Source organism: Corvus cornix, chromosome 13 (genome assembly GCF_000738735.6).
Source record: "Corvus cornix cornix isolate S_Up_H32 chromosome 13, ASM73873v5, whole genome shotgun sequence".
Lineage (NCBI taxonomy): Eukaryota > Metazoa > Chordata > Aves > Passeriformes > Corvidae > Corvus > Corvus cornix.
Window position 1 is genome coordinate 2,036,947 of NC_046343.1, and position 14,689 is coordinate 2,051,635.

At 50.7% G+C, this 14,689-nt stretch overlaps 1 protein-coding gene across 3 annotated transcripts; it reads right to left on the reverse strand.

Moving 5' to 3' along the window:
* Window positions 1–1,864: 1,864 nt before the first annotated feature.
* Window positions 1,865–13,665, reverse strand: GRPEL2 (GrpE like 2, mitochondrial). 3 transcript variants are annotated; one of them, XM_039559710.1, is made up of 5 exons: window positions 13,546–13,665; window positions 8,906–9,074; window positions 7,663–7,744; window positions 5,511–5,712; window positions 1,865–4,461 (listed from the first exon to the last, which is right to left on the reverse strand). In XM_039559710.1, exons 1-5 carry the CDS (start codon window positions 13,611–13,613, stop codon window positions 4,305–4,307), a joined length of 678 nt encoding a protein of 225 aa, XP_039415644.1. In that variant the 5' UTR covers window positions 13,614–13,665; the 3' UTR covers window positions 1,865–4,304. The 3 variants fall into 3 exon arrangements, with proteins under 3 accessions (XP_039415644.1, XP_019141635.2, XP_039415645.1); XM_019286090.3 differs by lacking the exon at window positions 13,546–13,665 and adding an exon at window positions 13,126–13,382; XM_039559711.1 differs by having other exon boundaries at window positions 4,369–5,712; window positions 13,546–13,664.
* Window positions 13,666–14,689: the final 1,024 nt, after the last annotated feature.

Here is a 14,689-nt window from a genome sequence, read left to right on the forward strand (position 1 = left end):
GCGGGGGACTCTGGCATCCTGCGAACAGCCGCGGCGAGCATCTCCCTGCCCTCCGCTCCTCACACGCGGCCCACAGCCAGGCCCCGAGCCGGGAACTGCCCCGGCAGCACCGCGCTCCCGCTGGTGCTGCCAGGGCACGCTTTCCATGTGCTCCGTGCGCACACGGGTGATGCTCACAGAGCTCGGTCCCCGGCTGAGCGGAGCAGGCTGGGTCCTGCCTGCCTCATGCAGCAGCACGGGCTTTTCAAGCTTTCCCTCGGACTTTCTGCCCTGGGCAAAACGAGGTGCCTGACAGCGAGCAGTTTGTGCCAAGGGCATCCCACGGGAGCCCGGTGCTACTCGGATTACAAAGGAGAGCAAAGGCTGAGCAAAAACTCTCGAACAGGTTGGACATGTAATTACAGACCCAGAGCCTGCTCCAGCCCAGGGCTGGCTCCTTACCAAGGGGCAGAATTTTGTTTGAGAACGCATCCACTTGAACTTTATCTCCGGGAAACACAACACGAGCACAGGCCCCTTCCTTTCTCCAGCCAGGAGCCACTTCAGCCTTCCTGCATGGGGAGCACGTACAACCCTGAACCTCAAGTGGGAATATTTGGGGTGGGCACAGACAAAAATTACCTTTGCTCAGCTCGCCCTCACAATGGGCAGATCCCACTGGGATGGGGAGATGACGATCCCAAGCAGCTTAAAACACAGCACACAAATATCTTCGCAGCACGTCTCGGGTTTTAACAAGCTCTTACTTAACCAGCCTCATTTCCCCAAGGGCTGTGGGCGACAAGGAATCTGCTGTGCACACAGCAGGGCTCCCAGGCAGGTCAGCACTGCTCCCAGTCCCCTCCCTGCTTGCAGGAGTTCTGGAATATCCTGCCATAAGCAAAATGCTCTGCCCCAAGCCCCAAGGCTTTTCTGCAGATGGTGGTTTGAGAACTCCCAACTCTCATTGTTGCTGCAGAGGAAAACCAGCAGCCCCAGAAATTGCCTAATGCAGCAGCAGGATTTCCTGGCGTGGTTACACCAAGAAATGCCCGTGCATTTTAGCAGGATGAGGAAAAGCCCCCACAATGGGACATCATCCCGGCACCATAGCTGGCTTTGCTGGCAGATCTTTAGCACGGAAATATGGATCTCACCCCATAAAGGCTATCTGTAAATGGTCTTTTGAAAAAGCTTTTTATTGCAGGGAGAAGCGCCCAGGGGCATCCAGAGCTCTGGGAGAACAAGGCCCACCCACAAGGCACCAACTGGCACGGCAAGAGCAGGAATGGAGGCCCAGCTATTTTTGCAGAGAATGAAGTCTGTTACAAACACACCCTTACAGAGAAAGCCTCGTCTTTTCTCTGACAAATCCCTGAAATCACAGCCTGCCTGTGGGTACCACGGGTGTGAATGCAGCCCGTAAATGAAGCCACCGTTAACTGCACTGCTGCACAATTCGCTGGCTGCAGCACAGCACACGCAGGGGCAAACGGGCAGCAAAGCCAAGCAAAAATAAACTCAGATATCCAGATTTCAGCTGATGGCAGAGCTCTGCTGAAGCAACACCACCAGAAGCTGGCAGAAAACATTTCTCTATGCAGTCATCCAGGAACAGACACAGCAGAAGGTGTGGAAATACCATGGACTGACACACCTGGGTGGGTTGTCAGGGCAGGAATCCTCGGCAGCAACTCTGTGTGTGTGCATTTCTGGGAGTCCTCCTAAAGCACCATCAATAAAATGTTCAGCCAAGTGCTGCTCTGGTCCTTTTCACAGACAGTGGGATCAGGAATAGCAAGAAACCTTCCAGTGTGCAGTCCCAGCTGGCTGGAGTCGGAATGAGCAGCAGTTTGGGGCAGGGAAAAAAGGCAAGAGAAGCCACTGCAATTCTTCTGTTTTATTAGCAAATGGGCAGTATCTGGACATCTAAAGGAAATCAGCCCTTTCCAACATCCACTCAAATGTCGTTGTCAATTCCTTGCACTGCTCCCACACATCTCTGTCTTTTGTACAGCCAGAACCTTTGGGTAAACAAAGAGCACAGAAACACACAAAAAATACAATATATATGCATCTTCCCCCCACCTAAATGGCCTTCGATTTTTGGAGATTAGCAACACTTTGTTCGTTTGACTTTGCAAGAAATATCAAAACATCTCGAGTTTTAAAATAAAAAAATACTACACTATTCACAATATAAAACTTAAATACTTTTTTTTTTTTTTTTTAATTAAGGGACTGCTAAGAGCTGTTGAGTGATCACAGCTCTTCCAACAGAAACTCTGCTGCTGAAGCACTGAGAAGTTAAGGTTCACAAAGCAACATTCATCTCATTCTGCACTGCTCCTGGTCAGAGTTCAGATCTTGCCATGCTCATGACAGTGCCACTGGAGACTTGTCCAGGTGTGGAAATAACTAAAAGGTACATGAGGTCCTCTCCTCTGCTATTCCTGCCCTGCTAATGTATTCCTGTGTTTTATTAAATAGTCATTGGATAAAGTGACCATGGGTCAGTCCCTCCCTGCAAGAGTTACACAAACAGGGCAGAAAAGGTAGTGAGAACCAAGGAGAAATTCAATCCACCCTTCCACAATCTCATCCAGGACAAAAGACATCATTAAATGTGCTTGAAAGGCAAGAGAATCAAATTTTGCCTGGGGAATCTGGATTCTGTGATGGAATCCAGGTTTGGTTATTTCATTTTCACTTCACCTTTCAAAGGAAGCAGAAACTGGGACAAACAACAGCTACAGGATTTATCTCTTTGGTAACATCTGTGAAAGAGTCTCTCAGCACTGGGTCCATTTCACATGAATGATAAAACCTGATAGGATCCTGCAGAAGTTTCGTAGGTTTGACCGGGAAAAGAACTTGCCCCAAATTAGACAGGGCCTCTGTGAGGGTGGGAAAGACTGCACAGGAACTGGATCCCTCAGATCCTTGCTGCAGCCACACTGCAGTGCCTCAGTGAACGCAGCCCCCAGACAGACAAGCTGAATAAACCATCTCTCAGTACAGACAGAAGGTCGGGAGTGCATTTTAGGGTATTTCCTTAAGGCAGAAGTGGGTGACTGCTGGCTGAGGACACAGGCAGAGTTGGCAAACCCAAGCTGGACTGAGTGGCTGTAACATTTTTCTGCCAGTCCAGTGGCTCCATGGGTGAGTTTAAAGAGGGTTTGGATCCCATCGCTCCTGGTCACACCCAGCTGCAGCCTCTCTGTGACACAGAACTGTCTGTTGTGTAAAATCCTGCGCTTCTGTTCGGTTCCTTACAATTAAAGTTTCACTTTCAGAGTTGGTTTCCAGCTCTCCCCTCACACTGCAAGACTCAGCTGATACAGCAGGGGCTGAAGAGGCAGCAGAGACCCCACTGTTCCTTCCAGCTGAGGACATGGGTTCCTCACCTTTGAGGAAGAACAGCAAGATTTGTAGCGCCGCATTTCATATTTTACCCATTCTTCTCTGGAGGAACAGCGTACCCTGGTGACCTGCTCAGCAGAACAATAGGAAGTCCTGTTTATCTCTGAAACTTCCAAAACCATGATAATAATACAAGAGCACGGAACAAGAGGTCTGTCCATGAGCTAAAGCTGCCAGAAGCGCCGTTTCAGGGCTGAAATCTCCAGTACCCCCCTCAGAACCAGAAACCCACACTCCAGAAAGGATCCACTACAGACTCACACCACAGCTGCCACTAAAAAAGGTTGCATGGGGCAGGTGAGAAAGGTGCAGATTCCCTAAATTTCTGGGATGACAACCCACTGACTGCACACAGTCTCCCCAGGTGAAAGACTGTCAGTATTAAAGGCTGTGGTAATCTTGAAGTCCACCACAAAAGGGTTTTTCAGCTGAAGCCTGCAAAGGAATGGGAGAAGAATAAATTTTCTACCAAACCATCGATGGCATCCACTCCAAGTAATGCGTTTTTGGAAGTGCATTTGTCAGGTTATGGATCCAATTCCAGAAAGTAAAAAAGGAAGGGATGAACAAATCAGTTAGAAACAACCTGAAAAACAACCATTCCTGGTTTTGTGGCTTGTCTGTTCTTCTGTCATTTGACTGCTTGCTGCTCTGCAAAGGGTTAAATTCTGATCCTCCTCAGTGACTGCATCCTTTCAGCTGAGACAAATGAACTCCCAGGCAATAGGGCCAGTGGGAAATACATATGTGCTGTGACAACAACATGCCTCCAAGCAGGAGGACAGCTCGAGGTCAGCTTTCACTTCCTCAGCCTTCTGCTTCTCTTGCTTTCTTCTCACTGCTGCTAAAATTGGTTCAAGGGCACTTGAGACTTTGGAGCAGAGAAGATTTTTCTCCTTGCGTCAAAACCCAAAAGGTTTCATATTTGCTAGGACCATTGAAAGTAGGATCAGAATGTGGACTGGAAGCTGGTGTAATCTGAGGATCTCTACAGGAGAGCTGAGAAAATAGAACAGTCCAGATTTCCTGCTTAAGGGCACAGCTCCATTTTGCCAGCAGCTGCAACAAAGAGCACACAGTTTATCATGCTTGAAAGCTGCACAAATACCCACCAGGGAAGAGAAATTACTCTCCTCTAAAATATACATTTGGGTTGGAGATTAAGACATGTGAGGACAGTTTTCTGGCTCCACCACAAATCACCGTTCCCTGTTTTACCTTTGGGAACAAAGAGTCAAGCTGGAATTTTACCTGGAGAAGGAATATTAGTCTGACCTAACAACTGAATTCTTTTTAAACCCTCATCTCTATTCAACTCTAGTACGACAGAGATTCCATGAATTCCAGATTGCTGTCCTGAAGCAACATAAGAAAAAGCTGCCCCTAAATGTCATTTCAAGTGATCATCTTCACCCCATCCGAGGGGTCTGGGGACAAGGGAAGACATCAAATCCAGGTGACAATAATACTCATCCCTCTGGACTTTTTCCAGTGCTTTGCACGGGAAAAGCCTCACCACATCCCTGTGAGGTAGGTCAGTATTATTACAGTCCCTTAATACAGCTGTGGAAAGTGAGGCAGAGAAGCTCCTCTCCTGAAGGCCACTGCAGGAGTCTCCCTCAGAGATGGAACAGGGAGACAAGAAGAGAATTTCCCTTTCTCTCCCTATCTCCCCTCTTCCCCATACATACCTTCATGGAGAAATAAGCAGAGAAAGGGGCTACAGTGCCACAAATTTCTGACAAACAGCAGGACTCCTACAACTACTCCACGGACTCCAGACAGGATTATTAAACACACAAGTACCTCAGAACGAACGGCGACACCGCCGCGCGCACGACCCCGAAGCCATCACACGATACAAACCCAGCTCAATAAATAAGTAAATACATGCAGCTGCAGCTGGGACTGTCCCCAGCTCAGGAAGGTCCCAGGTGGAGCAGGTGAAGCCACGTCACTCCTGCGCCTCCACGGCGACACCAACCAGCGCGTGCCTGATGGTGCGGCCGTGCAGTTTGTAGCCGTCCTGAGTGACCAGCGCCACTGTGCCTGGCTGCATGCCCTCGGCTGGCACGTGGCAGATGATCTCGTGGTCGTAGGGGTCGTACCTGCCACCCACAGGGTTCATCTTCTGCAGGCCATGCTTGGCAAAGACGCTCTGCAGCTTGGCCTCGATGAGAGAGAGGCCCTCGTAGATCTTCTTCAGGGTCGGGTTGGGATCGCTGGGCTCTGCCTGGCCCGCGGCGCTCTCGGCTGTCTTCTCCAGGATGTCTGCTACCTCCACCAGGTCCCTGCAGAAACTCTGGATCCCTGAAGGAAGGAAGTGAAGGACAGTTTACAGAACATCCAGAGCTCCAGTAGCGAGGACAGACACAAAGTCACAGTGGTTTGAAGGCACCTTTAAAGCTGCTCATTGATTTGAACTTAATTTAGCGAGACCAGGTGGTGTCTCCTGGTTCCTGGAACCAAAGCTTCAGCACTAGGAGTCATCTAAAGACTCCCCAAACGAAGGAATATGCAGGAAATGCACATCTATACCAAGAACATTTATATTTTTGGTCTTCCTGACAGAGCAGAGCATTAATGTGTCACTCCAAACAGATTTTTGCAACTTGGATTTGTCATTCAGGACTCTGCTCCACACCCCCTGCTCCAGTCCCACTGACATAATTTTGTCGTAGGAATGCCATTCCACAGGGAACAAACACAATGGGGGGAAGCAAAAACAATGCATGGCTATTCAAAAGTACAAAATCCCCAATTTATTCATAGCTTAAAAGCACTGTGGAGGGACTGGACCAAAATGGGGCTTGGGTTGGTCATGAACAGCCAGGCAGTTTTTGTCATTAGAAAAACGGGGTTAGATTGGCTGCATTTCCACAAGTGGTTTCTTGCACAGTGCAGAAATTCCAGGAAAAGCAGCGTCCCTCAGTTACACAAATATCATAACTCCCTGACTGGAATGACACATCAGGGAAACAGAGAAAATGAGGCAATAGTCAGGTGCTGTCTCCAGCTTTACATGTGAACAGGCACAGAACAAAGGAAGAGGAAGGAGATGCAACAAAGGAACAGACAGAAACCCAGCAATTACCACTCATTTCACGGAATCAGAGTCATTTAGGCTGCTCAAGACCTTTAAGATCATCAAGGCAGCACTGCCAAGGCCACCACTAAACCGTGTCACCGAGTCTTTTAAACATCTCCAGGGATGGTGACCCCACCTCTTCCCTGGGCAGCCTGTGCCAGTGCTTGGCAACACTCTCAGTGAAGCCATTTCTCCTAAAAGCCAATCTAAACCTCCCCTGGCACAACTTGAGGCTGTTTCCTCTTGTCTTACCCCTCATTAATTGGGAAAAGAGACCAACCCCACCTTGCTACAGCCTCCTTTCAGATCTTCCTCTTATCTACAGATCTCACTCTGTAAGCAATTTCTAATAAAGAGCTAATTTTTTCTTCATGTGTGAGGCATGCTACCTATAAAATCCAAAGAGCTCAAAAAACCCCTCTCAAAATCAATCATCCCGTTGTTGATGATGCCCAAACTCAGCAGCCATTTTATAGCACCACAGGTGGAAGGTAAGCAAATACAGCAGCTCTAATTTCAAGGCTGCTAGAATTAACTGACAACAAACCTCTTGAGATTCATGCAGTATGGAGAAAAAACAGTTTTTCATTCTCAGAGATGGTTCTGGCACAGTGCAGTGCTTGAACAGCAGTTTCTTCCCCCTTCACCTGCTTCTGCTGCCAAAGCTACAAATCCAGCTCGTTTCACTGGTGCTAAAATATTTCTTTTAGAAGTTTTAAACATCTAATCTAGAGATTGACAACTACTGCCCCAGGCAGCATCTACCTCCAATGAACTGGAGCAGAAGAGGCTGTTAATATAGTAAAGGAGATCACAAGCTGATGACACAGCTGAGTATAAAATACACCCTGCCAGAGCCAACCCTCAGCACACAGCAGAACCTGGATTTTCAACCAAGTCAGCAGAACTAAACTCAGCTGCACTGGGACTATTTAAAAAAGAAAAAAATAGTCACAATTCTGGGATTCTGTGGGTAAACCTGATAGGACAGGACACAGCTGGATATGGAGAAAAAATAGTGATTAAGCCCAGATATCAAGAGTCCAAGCCAAACATCCCACCAAGCTTTGCAATGAATGAGGGAGGGCAGCTCAGGGGGACAGAAAAGCTGCTGATCAGCATTTCTGCTCAGACAGGCAGGCCAGTGCAGCAAACACAGCTCTTCTGCTCACCAAAGAGTTTGGCATCTTCCACAAACTTCTGTGTTCTCCTCCGGACATTCTCGGAATCTGCCAAAGCTTTCCGGTATCGCTCCTGCAACCACAGAGAAGACACTTCAAACCAGGAGGCAAAACCCCTTTCCTGGCACTGGAAACCCCTCAGAAACACTTTAAAAAGAGAAGGTTGTGCTGGGCTCCTGCATTTTCATACAAATGAAAAGTCCTTCTCCTACTGGATTAACCAAAAACTGCAACTCCCTCAGAAGGGCAGAAGTCAAGGCCAGAAATATTCTGGGCACTGAATGACTGAATTCAGCTAAACACTGACTGCCAGGCTGCTGCTGAGAGCCTCCCTTCTCCAGCAGGCAGCTCTGTGAGCAGCTGATTTCTCACTCAGTGCAGGATTCTCAGGGTGATTATCCCCAGAACAGTGGGATTTAATCCCCTCCTCAGTCACGTGAGCTCTTCAATATAGAACCTGATTGCCACCACACACTGGCACTTAAAAGGACTTCCCTTCTTGGATAATCTGGATCCAGTGTGACATAAAGATATTAAGGACTGTCCAAAGGAGGGGCACGAGAATGGAGGGGCCATGGAGGAGCAGCTGAGGGCACTGGGATTGTTTGGTTGGAGGAGACTGAGGGGAGACTCCTCGGGGTCTGCAGCTCCTCCCGAGGGCAGCTCCAATCTCCGCTCTCTGGGACAGGGACAGCACCCAGGGAATGGCTGGAGCTGGGTCAGGGAGGTTTAGGTTGGATATCAGGAAAGGCTCTTCCCCCAGAGGGTGCTGGGCACTGCCCAGGCTCCCCAGGGAATGGGCACGGCCCCGAGGCTGCCAGAGCTCCAGGAGCGTTTGGACAGCGCTGCCAGGAATGCCCAGGGTGGGGTTGTTGGGGGGTCTGGGCAGGGCCAGGAGCTGCACTGGGTGATCCCTGTGGGAACTCAGGATATTCCATGATTTCATGCCAATATGTGATGCTAATCAGCACGAAGCTACTGCCACAAGGCTGTGAAAGAAGTGACCAGCTCCAACACCCAGCTTTTCCTGCCAGGATCATACCATCAGTGCCCTGCTGACAGATGGTGTTTTTGGGGAAGGCAGGGTGGAATTTCACCCTCTCACCCTCAGGGCACAGCTGCTCTGGAGCTATGTGTGTGTCACAGCATTTAGGGAAAAATCCAGGGCCGAAAGACAGACCAAGGCAAGGGGACTGAAGCAAAGGCACCCTCCTGATGCCACCAGCACACTCACAGTTAAATCTCGGACTTGCTCCTCCAATTTTATGGCTTTGTGCTCCAAGGCACAGTCAGAGAGGGAGTGCTTGGGCTCATCACTGGGATCCTCTGGGCCACACTCGTCTCCTGTACTTCTCTGCTGAGCTGCAGTGCTGAAAGCACAGGAGGACCCTCTGAAATACAAACTAAAATAAAGAAAGAAACAAAATAATAAAGAAACAAAGTTGAGTAACTTCAGGGTCAACAAGAATTCAAGATTAGTGTCGTTATTAAAAGCAGGCTCTCTTAAAAAAAGTACACAGGATTCTAAACACAATTTTAGCTCTTTCCAGAAAATACAGACAATCAGCATAGAAACACAAAGAGGTGTTTTAAAACTCTTTATTTTAGACTAACGTGGCACACAGAGGCTTTACACCACTTCTTTGGCATACCTTGAGAAGAGTCAGATTTTCACAGAAACACAGAATAACTGAGGTTGGGAAACACCTTCAAGACCATCAAATCCAACCTGTTACCAATCCCCACCTTGTCCCCCAGCCCAGAGCCCTGAGTGCCAGATCCAGTCATTCCTTGGACACTTCCACCACCTCCCTGGTCTTTTCCAACCTAAACAATTCAGTGATTCCCTGATTGTTTCACTCTCCTACTACACCTCCCTCTCACACCTTACACCAGGAAGAATCTGCAGAACAAAACACAATTTACTTCCAAACCGGCTCCATACAGGAAATATTGCAGTACACACCTAACAAGGAAAGGTGTATTCTCCTTTTTTGGGAACACCTGGGCTCTTCCTCTGAGCAAAGCTTTCACCACCCCCTTCCTGCAATGTTTTCTATCCCCCCTCTGCAATGTTTTCCATATACTAAGTGCACATCTACCCAGTGAGAGGCAGCACAGCCCAGAAATCCCTGTGCTGGCACCAACTCCACTCCTGTGTTTATACAGAACTATTCCACACTGCACAGAGACTTTAATTTAGACCCCAGAATCGATTCAGCTGAGTTCACATTACCAGGCCTGAACCATTCTTACTCTTTAGCAAGGCTGCATTGCTCAGGCTCAATGTCACAGACGTGCACAGAGGTTGTTTTGGGGTCCACCATGAGGCCTCAGTGCTCTTCAGCAGTTTTGCCCCCTTTATTCCAGTACTGGAGTTGAGCAGAATTCAATTTCAAGGAGTTAAACCAGCTGAAAAAGCACCCTATAAAACAAGAGGACTTTTCTCTCTGTGTCCCTGAACGGGTTTGCTGACAGATCAGATCAGTGCAAGTGCCAGTACCAAAGAGAAGCCAAAAATGCGAGATGTGGGGCAGGGAGGAGGTGTCCCTGAAGTGGTTCAGGACTGGCTCAACCCTCAAAGCCCAGCTCAAGAGATCTGTGTCTGCCCAAAGACCACCAGGCATCTCCTCCCACCCCGTGTTTAGCAGCCCAGGTGTTCCCTCATTTAAATCCCTAATACCAGGTTGCTAAATGTCCCACAGCACTAATGACAAACCTCCTTTCCCCACCTGAGGACATTTGCATCTGCAGTTTTTATTAAGTGGGTACTTAAATCATCACCTGTATGTCAAACCATTCCTTTTCAACAAATTATATATGCCAAATAATACAAATCTGAAAGTGCTTTTTCTACCTACACTTGCTCTAGAATAGGATGTTCCTCAGGCTAATCTTTAAAGAACCATCTGGGTTCCAGGAATGCCAACACAGGGGGAAAAAACCTCTGTATTTTATCCCTGGCTGCTGTTTGGGGCACAAGACCCCATCTTAAATGACTTTTAACATTCCTGTCACATTCATTTTATTATTTATTAAAAGTGCTGATTAACAGCACTTTTTCAAAGTTAGAGAAAGTAGATTAAACTGGAGAGGAGGACAGAGCAGGACCCCTCCACCAAGCCTTCAAAAATCAATCTGTGAGGCTTTCTTTCCACTTAAAAATATCCATGGCAATCACCAGCTACAAGCTTTGTCCTTTATCATCTCACATTTCATTTCCAAGAGCTGCAGGGATGGAAATCAGCCACGTTACAGACACACCAAAGAACCCGAAACACAGCTGAGAAATCTCTGGGCCCCTCAGAGATGAAACTCTATTTAAAAATAGGCTGTGCAGCTCAGTTAACTCCTCTGCACCCAAGAAGCCAAAGTTGGTGAGGTATTTTCCCCTGCCAGTGGTTACAGTGCAGGGATGGGTGTGTTTTGCGTGGGAGAGGGGCAAGGAGGAGCCGGTCCCAGTTGCAGGGAGCTGCCTACGTGGAGCAGGGAGCTGCCTGCATGGAGTTCTCTCTGCAGCCCGTGAACCCAAACCCCAGAGCGCTCCCCCGTGCAGGGACATGCCCTGGGTGCCACGTGCAGCCTGGAAAAGTTGTGGCCAAGAAATCGGAACCGCAGCCTGACTCCACAGGGAATTCTTCAGGTCTGTCATGCAGGGTTGAAAATGCCGCTCAATTTGCTCCTTCCTGCAGGATGAAAGGAATCCTCCCCTGCAAGTGGCAGGAGCTATTTACAGGCTGTCCCACTGACTGGGCTCCATCTTCTAAACACTGGCTTGATCACAGCTGCCCTAAAAATAGGCATGGATCCCACGGGAGGAAGCTGACACATCCTGAAGTGACAGACACGTGGAAGTCGCTGGGTGTGTGAAGGGGGTTACACGAGTTGGTGTTACAGAAAGATTTACAAAGTGATGTCACAGAAAGCCAAAGAGATAAGAAATAGCAGAGGAGGTGATTGCAGCCATATGGCTCAAGCCAATTGGCCTTCAAGATTAATATTTCAATGATGAGAACGGGTCTCTGGTCAGGGATACAACGGTATCACCTCTTTCTGGAGCGCCCGACCATCCCAAAGTGACCATCAGCTCTCTCTAACCCAAGGGTCCTTCCCCACCTCTCCTGGAACACTCCCTCTGACCATCCCAAAGTGACCATCAGCTCTCTCTAACCCAAGAGTCCTTCCCCACCTCTCCTGGAACACTCCCTCCTCCTCCCAAATCAGCATGACAAAGCACTCGAGTGCTGAGACACACAGAAACATCTGCCCTGGTTTCAGCTCTGATGAGCCTGCTTTGGAAGGAAATCTAATTACTCCCAATTCCTTCGTGCTGTTTCATCAGGGAGTGACTCCAGAGATAATGCAGTGGAAAGAGGGGATTGTCCCGCTCTGCTCTGCACTGGGGTGGCCTCACCTCGAGTACTGGGGGCAGTTTTGGCTGCCACAATGTAAGAAAAACCTGAAGGAGGGACAAAGAAGGGACACAAAGACGGTGAAAGATGCGGGGGGGCCATGCCAGGGTTGCAGGAGCATTTGGACAACACTCTGAGGCACAAGGCGGGATTTCTGGGGTGTTCTGTTCCGGGACAGGAGCTGGATTGATGATCCCTGTGGGTCCCTTTGCAGCTCAGGATATTCTGTGATCTCTTAACACCATGAGGATTCCTCCTCAATGAAGCTGGAGAACAGGACTGTGCATTGCACCTCCACACAGGATGGCTGCAAATTGGGCAGGGGGCTCCCAGATTAAGCCAGTCCAGGGTATGGAATCCCTGGGATGGGAGCCTGGACCCCACCAGCCCTGCCTTGCTCATGGAGCTGTTCCCGTTGATGGTGACCCAGGCTGAAAATTTGTGTACAATGAAGCGTTCCACACCAACAGCAGGTCCTGCTGATCCTTCAAGATGGAAACCTGCTCAGCTTCATCACTCACCTACTTCACAGTCGTTGCACCTTTTTTTAGAGGGGCAAAGCAGTCTTCATGCATATAAGAGGGAGAATTTCCTGACATGCATCTTTACACTTAGTCCCAAACACAGCTCCCTCTATTACGTGCTGCAGATTTATTATATTACATTTAAAGAGTCTTTTGGTGGTGTTTCTCATCTAGACAAAAAAAATAATTACCATGCATTTTGGCTTTTTTTCTTTTTACCTGTCCATACTTCACTCAAGTAACCAAAGCATCTTTATGGATTTCTCTTTTCTAAGGCATACTCCGTGACGTAAAAAAGCATGAGTGGACACTGTTTTTCTGTCTAAATATTGACACAATTAAGTGGATTCTCTTCCTGCGACCACCCAAAACACGCTGATAGCACATGTGCTGCCTCACCACCAAAAACAAAACCCGAGGAGCACATTAAACCCGTAATTAATGAATAAATGGTTCAGCCGGCCGAGACACAAGAACCCACCCACAGCGGCAGGAAACCACCTCCCAACGTGACTTACCGAGCGCGGAAACGCTTTGCCTTAATAATGAACATAATTTAAGCCCCCCAAAAAAATCACTTTTCCGGCAAAAGAGCTTGGTTATCGGGGGTTATTTCTGCTCCAGGGCGTTTTGAGGAGCGGAGAACGGCAGCGTGGCGTTTTGGGGGGTGAGATGGGCACCGGCGGGGGATGATGGGCACCGGCAGGGTGCGGGTCGGGGTCTGGCTGCGGGTTCGGCTCGGGCTCCAGATCCGCATCAGGGTCGTGCTTGGGGTCCGGGTCTAGATCCGCTCCCGCCGCCGGCGCGGCGCCCGCCCGGGCCCGGCCCCGCGGCGCTGCCACGTCTGTCCCCGACCCCCCCGCGGCTCCGGGCCACCCCTGTCCCCCCGTACCGTGCCGTGCCGTGCCGTGCCATCCCACCCAGCCCGCCCCACGTACCTGCCTGTGCCAGCCTTGCCGCCCGCAGGCAGCAGGGCCCCGAGGCGCCTCAGGGAGCGGGCGGCCATGGCCCCGCACGGCGCCGGCCGGGAGCGGCGGAGGAGGCGGCGGCGGCGATGCGCCCGCGTCACCGCGGAACTACAGCTCCCACACGGCCCTGCGGAGCGGCGGGCGGGGCCGCGCTGAGGGGCGAGGGGATGAGGGGATGAGGGGGATGAGGGGGATGAGGGGATGCTCCGCCCGCCGCCGCACACGCGGCTCCGGGACCCCGGAACTCGGCTCCGGCCGCAAGGGGCCGGGACCCCGGGTTTGGCTCCGGCCACGTCTCCTGTCCCCTGAGATTCCGACCTGGACACACGGCACCGCCCCCGGGACTAGGACCGGACACGGCCCCGGTTCCCTGGAGCTCGGGCCCGGACACGGCTCCAGTGTCCCAGGGATCGGGCCTGGACACACAGCTCCAGCTCCCTGGAGCTCGGCTGCGGACGCCGCTCCGTCCCCCGGGACTCGGACCCGGACACGGCCCCGGTTCCCTGAAGGAGCTCGGCCCCGGACACAGCTCCATCCCCCGGGACTCGGATCCGGACACGGCTCCAGTTCCCTGGAGCTCGGCCCCGGACACAGCTCCATCCCCCGGGACCCGGACCCGGCCCCGCTCCTGCCTCCCGCGGAGCTCGGACCTGGGCACCGGGGACACAGCTCCGCTCCCCTTGGCTCGGACATGGGCACACGGTTCTGCCCCCCGGGGCTCGGACCTGGTCCCCACAGTGCTCGGACACGGACACACGGCTCCTGCCCCTGGCTGGGCGGGTTAAGGGGGCGAGAACAGGACAGGTTTCACCTCTAGTTCAGGAAACGACTGGAAGAGACTGCGACTGTGCCTTACCTGTGGTGAATAAACATCAACCAAAACCCAAAGCCTTGGCCAAGGCTGCCAACAACTGGGAGCCAGCATGAAGGATGAGGGGGAATGGCCTCAAACTGGCAAAGGGCAGGGTTGGATGAGATATTGGGAATAAATTCTTCCCTGTAAGGATGCTGAGGCCCTGGCACAGGTTGCTCTGAGAAGCTGTGGCTGTCCCATCCCTGCAAGTGTCCAAGGCCAGAGCGGATGGAGCCTGGAGCAACCTGGGATAGTGGAAAG